Genomic DNA, 7,131 nt, shown 5'->3' on the forward strand with positions numbered 1-7,131 from the left:
AGTGCAGCCAGAGTGCTCCTTGGAGGCCAAGATGGCCAAACTTCATCTCTCATACTTCGGACATATTGTCAGGAGGGACCAGTCACTGGAGAAGGTATCATGTTTGGTAAGGTGGAGGCTCAGAGAAAAATAAGAAGACCCCCAGCGAGATGGACTCAAGCGTGGCAACAGTAGTGAGGTTGTCCCAGGATCGGGCAGTGTTTCGTTCTGCTGTGCATAAGGTCGCTATGGGTCGGTACTGACTCTATGGCATGTAACAACAAAAATCGGCTTCTTCAGTCTGACATTCATTAGCCATGCAATCAAGGCCTATTTCTCTGGGCAAAAGGAGTGAGAATATTCTTGTCATCACCAAATATTACTTATAGATTACTTACAAAAAAGGAAATGCACCTTTACAATGAAGAGAGCTAGCAATCCCTACCTTCAGGTGCTCAAACACCAATAGTGGAAGTCAATAATCTGACAGGTACATTCCTCATGATGTAACACAGTAAGAAAAAGGCAACATTATCTAATGAAAGGTATTTGGTGGACACTAAAGATAAATTTGCTTCTGCACTATATAGTAGCAGGTATTGAATTAATGTTATTTTCCTAAGACATGGTAATGGTATTGTGGTTGGGTGTGAGGCGAAAATCCTAAGTTTCAGGAAGTGGACTTTAAGGTATTTAAGGATGCAGACATTATGGTGCCTACAGCTTGCTTTCAAATGATTCATGGGAAAAAATGTATGGATACAGAGAAGAAAGCAAATGTGGTACAACTCTTAAAATTGTTAAGCTAGGTGAAGAACAAATATGCAGATAATGTATCCTTTAGACTCTTCTTTGGGCTTAATTTTCAAAATAAAAAGTTGGAAGGGGGATGTTTATAGCACCTTTACTTAAAATTGTTAAAAATTGGACGAAATAAAAGTAAGTAGATAAATGGATAAAGAAAAACGTACGTCCATACAGCGCACTATTATGTGTGACAAAATGATATATACAGATGCAGAAAGACATAATGGAACGAACTTAAATGCATATTTACAGTATTGTTGCTGTTAAATGCTGTGGAGTTGGATCCAATGCACAACGACCCTGAATAGGTTTTTCCGAAGAGCAGCTGGTAGGCTTGAACTGCTGATCTTGTGGTTCAAACCAACTTAGCAGTTCAGCGTATTAACTCACAGTGCCACACCAGGACTCCATTTATAGTATAGGATTCCAAAATGATATAGACAGTAAAAAGATCAGTGATTTGAAGGGTGGTGGTGGTTATGTGCCGTGGAGTCGGTTCCGACTCATAGCGACCCTGTACAGGGTTTCTGAGGCTGTAAATCTTTATGGGAGCAGAAAGCCTCATCTTTCTCCCGTGGAACAGCTGGTAGTTTCAAATTGCTGACCTTGTGGTTCGCAGCCCGATTCGTAACCACTGCGCGGTGGTAAGTGATTAATAGAATAGGTAAAGCACAGGGCATTTTAAGGGCAGTGAAACTCTTCTGCATAATACTATAAGGTGGTAATGGTGTGCTGTGGAGTCAGTTCAGACTCATTGCAACCCTTCATAGGATTTCTGAGTTAGCTACATGGATTATTCATTTGTTAAAACTCAGAATTGTACAACAGAGTGAATCCTAATGTAAACTGTGGTTTTATTTAATAATAATTTATCAATACTGGTTTATCAATTTTAACAAATATTCCACGCTAATGCATGTTGTTGAACTGTTAGTGTGGTGCTGTAGGATAAGCACTGGACTGTTAGCCGGTCAGCAGTTCCAGCTTTCACTAACTGTTCCCTCAGAACCCTTAGACAGGGTTGCTAAGAGTTGGAACTGACTTCACAGCAACAATAGTGCGTGTTGTTAGTAAGAGGAGAAGTTGTGTGTAAGAGAGAACTCTGTACTTGCTGCACAGTTTTCCTGTAATCCTAAAACTGCTCTAAAGTATAAAGTGCACTAAAAATCATATTTAAAAAGAGAAAAGTTGGGAAAGTGTAGCAATAATAGTTGTACGAATATTTATACTCCCAGGGTTTAATTGTTGTTTCTTTTAGTTTCAGGTTTTTAATAATTTTCCCCCCCTTGTAGTGGATATTATGAAAAGAATCATACATAGACTTAGTTGTAAAGTTACTTCTGTTCACAGGATTCCTTTTTTTTTTTTTAATCTAAAATTTTAAATCTTTCTTCAGAATCCATCTATCGCCGAGGTGCGCGGCGCTGGAGAAAACTTTATTGTGCAAATGGCCACACTTTTCAAGCCAAGCGTTTCAACAGGGTACATTTACTTTTTGAATGTTGAGAATTTGAGAGTCTATTCTTTTCATTTCCAATATAAAAGAAAGGTAATATTTTTACTCCCTTTTAAAGAAATGAGTAGTGTGTGCTTGGAGCAATACTACTATTGTCCAGAGGCAGTTTTTCATGGCATCTTGTTTCACTCTGAGAATATGTTTCATATTGAATTACAGTGAAACCTCTGAGAGCTGGAACCTGTGTAAGGCAGAACCCTGTTAGAGAAGGAAAATGATTATTTTCCATTAAAACAGAGATAGAAAAGTGGTAAGACTTTTCTGTAAGAAGTGGAAAACTTGTGAGACCTGGAAAAACAGCAGTGTCATCAAGTTCTAGCCCTCACATGTTTAACTGTAATTATGTGGTCAACTTAGCTATAAGAAAGTCTGTTTTCTGTTTTATATGTAGATAAAATTACAGGTACTCAGAAATTAAGATTTATTTTGCAAACCACTTACTATTAAAATTTTCATTTTCATTATTTAGATAATAATTTTACTGTGCATTTATTTAGCTTTTACAGTGTACTAAACACTTTTCCAAAGTCTTTACATATATCGATTCATTTAATCGACCCACCAACCTTGTAGGATAGATTATTTATATTTCCATTTTAGTGATGAGAAAACTGAGGTGCAGACAGTGAAGTAACTTGCCCTAAATGACACAACTAGGCAGTGATATAGCCAAGGCTTGAGCACAGGCATTTCTGTGTTCAGAAACCCATGATTTTAACCATTTTTGATAACTAAAAATTTATATAATTAGTTTTATTTTCATCCTAAAACTAATGCCATTTTTCTAAATTCATTAACATAAATGGATGCTAAGCTCTTTTCTTCAATGAAGCACTGACATTAAAATGGCTGTGAAATGAAAAGACTCTTTAGATGTTGTTCTTTAAGACCAGGGCTTTGGTTTGACCTATGATCAGCGTGGAAGGTTTTATGTTTGGGCATCATCCTTGCACTGCTGTCTCTGCCATGTTTTTCCAGTTTAATTCACTTTTTCCTGCTTTCATTACTTTTAATTATCTGAAGACAGAAAAATCTTGCACATATGACAGAAAGTAACATGATTTCAAATTTTACTTGTCTCTTTAATACAAGCCCTCTTTTCTGTTTCTTTTTCCGATCTTCAGTAGCTTTGAACAGTTTTGTATGGGGAAGATTTTATTTTCTTGACACCTTGATGAGGGGAATTAGGTTGGAGAAGATGGGGAATTAGGTTGGAGAAGATAGCCACTTATTTTCACTATTTTATGAGTAAGCAGTAGGAAAGGTTTAGTGTTTTTGTTAATAACATATTGTTGAATGACTCTTTCCAGCGAGCTCACTGTGCCATCTGCACAGACCGAATCTGGGGACTTGGACGCCAAGGATATAAGTGCATCAACTGCAAGCTGCTAGTTCATAAGAAGTGCCACAAACTCGTCACAATTGAGTGTGGGCGACATTCTTTGCCACTGGTAAGACAAAGATGTCTTTTTTTTTTTTTTTAAATGATGCATGCTTGAAAATACTAATAGAGCAAAGGGAAGTGGGAAAGAATCACAGAGCAACAAACTTATTACAAAGTTGGGATAGGAATGTTTTACATTAATTACTGTTAACATATTGTGAATTGTAGACTTATGCAAATAACTAGGGGATACTGGTTTGTAGGATATAATTAGCTCCTTTGTTTAAACCTGTTATAAAATCCTCTAGTTTAAATTTAGAAAGATGTCGGCTGAACTATTTAAAAGATTTTTTTCCTCTTAAGCGAAAATCATTAGTTTTCAGCTCCCATTATTCTAGGAACTGTACTCTGCAGGTAAAGATCACGTACAAAGAATCAGAAGTCTCAAGTTTACTACTTGAAGTGTGATTCCTGAGGGTGTCTCGGAAAAAAAAAAAATTGTATTTTTTACCTTTATTTCAAATATATAATTAAAACTTATTCATTGTAGAAGAGGGAAAAAAAGGAAAATAGGTGAATAAAGACAAATATTAAATAAAAATCACTTTAAACCATGTAAAACTGTTTGTCATTTGGTGACTATCCTTCTAGAGCTTTTTCTGTGCATATTTATATATATATGCATAAATATTTTTTAATTAAGTGGAAAACTTTGAATCCTATTTAAGGTAGATGGAACAGTATAATGAGCCCACATGTTACATTTACCCCTCTCCAGTACTTATCAACTCATGGCCATTGTTGTTCATCTATATCTTCACTCATACTCCCTGTATCTCATATTATTCTGAAGCAAATACTTGATATTTTTTTCAGTCTGCATCTCATATATACTATACCTATTTCAGTGTTGTTGTTGTTAAGTGCCATTGAGTCGATTCTGACTCATAGTTATCCTGTATAGGGTTTCCAAGGAGCTACTGATGGGTTTGAACCATTGACAATTCAACGCTTATCCTATCAGTGCCTACACATATTACAGTATGTACCTCTGAAAGATAGGACTCTTTAAAAACTATCTGAAAACCAAATTTCTTATATCAAATATCCATCCAGGGAGTGCTTTATTATTCACTTGTCTCCTAAATTTCATAATTTTGTTTTTATTATGAATCAAGATCCAAATTAAATTTATGTTTTGCGATTAAATGAAAATGTCACTTAAACCAAAAACCTATTGCTACCAAGGGAATTCTGAATCATAGACAAAGTAGAATTGTTCCTTTGGGTTTCTAACAGTGTAAATTGTTACAGGAACAGTTTTCATCTTTTTACATGGAGTAGCTGGTGGGTTTCAAATCACTGGTATTGCAGGTAGCAGCCCAGTGCTTACCTGTGGCACAACCAGATAGTGCTAATTTTGGGTACTCCTTCATCTCTGTTTCCTTCTATTCCCCTCCCCGCTTACAATTTAATTGTAGGAAAAAAAGGATTGCCATTTTTTAAATGATGCAGAATTTTGCTTGTTGTGTCTTAGATAGTGATATTTAACATGTTCTTTTGTCCTCTTTATTGTCCTCTAGATCCAGTTGGATCTAGAGACTTAATCAAATTACAGTTTTTTTGTGGAATTTTTAAACACATTTTCCATATTGAACAATATACTTTGGTCATCTTTCTATATCAATATGGATTATAGAGTATTTTATTATTATTTTAGCATAATAGTTTATTATATGAGGGGACTTGGAAAAGTTCATAGAAAAATTATATTATCTCTTTTTGGTGTGAGTGGTTGGGACTATGACTAAATCTAGGCTGTGCCTAGAACTTGTTTATTGTTAGGGTTATGGTTAGCACTAGGGTTAGTGTTAAAGGTAAAGGTTGGTGTTAGGGGTAGAAGTAAGACTTGGTCTAGTTATTAGGGTTACAGTTAGGTTTCTTTTTATTTAATTTTTTCCCTTGAAATCTATCTGATTTTCTCTTTATTTGAAAGTTCTGTCGCTGCATTATTCCCTCTTTTTACTTGGCTTTTTGTTGTTACAGCTGAGTTTCTGGTTCTTTATTATTAGTCTTATAGGTTTGTTTTACTTTGCATACTTGTATGGAGTCCTAATGTTAATGTGCTGGACTGCAAGTTCGGCAGTTCAAGCTCACCAGCTGCTCCTTGGAAGCCCTATACATGGTTGCTGTGAGTCAGAACAACAACAGCATATCTGGGTTGAGGCTAGGTGATACAGTGTTATATATAATAGTGTCAGGTGGTTATCTTCTGCTGTTGGTTCTTTGTCCAAAGAACTTTCTTTAGTGTTTTTTGTAAGGTTGGTCTGGTTTTTAAAATTCTTTTAATTTCTCTTTGTCTGAAAATGACCTAATTTTGCCATCATATTTGATGGGTAGTTTTGTGAGATATATGATTCTTGGTTGGCAGCTTTTGTGTTTTTTTCTAAGTTTTTATAGATGTCATTTCATTGTCTTCTTGCCTGCATGATTTTTGCAGAGATATCAGAATTTAGTCTTAATTAGTTCTCCTTTGTATGTAACGTTTCATTTTTCCTAAGCTGCTTTCAGGATTCTTTCCTTCTTTTTGATTTTGTAAAGTTTGATTATGTCTTGGTGTTTTTCTTTTGGATCTAGCAAAAGATGTGTTGCTCATTCAGCTTCTTCTTGTCTTTCATGTAAGGGAAGGGAAGTAGTCTTCAAACAACTCTTGGACAATATTCTCTATAGTTTTTTTCTGTCTCTTCCTGTTCTGGAATTCCTATCATACATAAGTTACTCCTTTTGATAGTGACCCACATAAATCTTAGGCTTTCTTCAGATTGTTTCTGATTGTTCCTCTAGTATATAAATATTGAGAGATTTTTCTTCAACTTCAGTCATTTGGGTTTCCATTGATTCAATTCTATTTCTATGCCCTTTCAGTGTTTTATCTAGTTCTGAAATCTTAATGTTTATCTTCTGACACTCTAATTGCTGATTGTATATGGTTCCATTTTTCAATTATTTTGTCAGTTTGTTTCCCAGTATTTTCCATTTGTTGTTGTTGTTAGGTGCCATCGAGACGGTGCCAACTCATAGCGACCTTATGCACAGAAGAATGAAACTGCCCGATCCTGGGCCAATCTCACTATTGTTGCCACGCTTGAGCCCATTGATGTGCCCACTTGGCCATTCCATCTCGCTGGGTGTCTTCCTCTTTTTCTCTGACCCTCCGCCCTACCAAACATGATATCCTTCTCCAGCGACTGGTCCCTCCTGCCAATATGTTCGAAGTATGAAAGACGAAGTTTGGCTATCTTGGCCTCCAAGGAGCACTCTGACTGCACTTCTTCCAACACAGATCTGTTGGTTCTATGGGCAGCCCATGGCACTTTCAATATTCTCCTCAAACACCATAACTCAAAAGCATCAATTTTTCTACGGTCTTCATTATTTACTGTCC

General features: G+C 36.0%; 1 protein-coding gene across 1 annotated transcript in view; it reads left to right on the forward strand.

The window, feature by feature from the left end:
* PRKCI (protein kinase C, iota) overlaps positions 1-7,131 on the forward strand; it is a 136,262-nt gene that overhangs the window by 53,193 nt on the left and 75,938 nt on the right. The window contains exons 5-6 of the mRNA XM_006861825.1: positions 2,183-2,268; positions 3,613-3,753. Of these exons, the coding sequence (XP_006861887.1) occupies positions 2,183-2,268; positions 3,613-3,753 (227 nt within the window). The remainder of the gene's footprint in view (positions 1-2,182; positions 2,269-3,612; positions 3,754-7,131) is intronic.

The sequence above is a fragment of the Chrysochloris asiatica genome, unplaced genomic scaffold (genome assembly GCF_000296735.1).
Source record: "Chrysochloris asiatica unplaced genomic scaffold, ChrAsi1.0 scaffold00043, whole genome shotgun sequence".
Lineage (NCBI taxonomy): Eukaryota > Metazoa > Chordata > Mammalia > Afrosoricida > Chrysochloridae > Chrysochloris > Chrysochloris asiatica.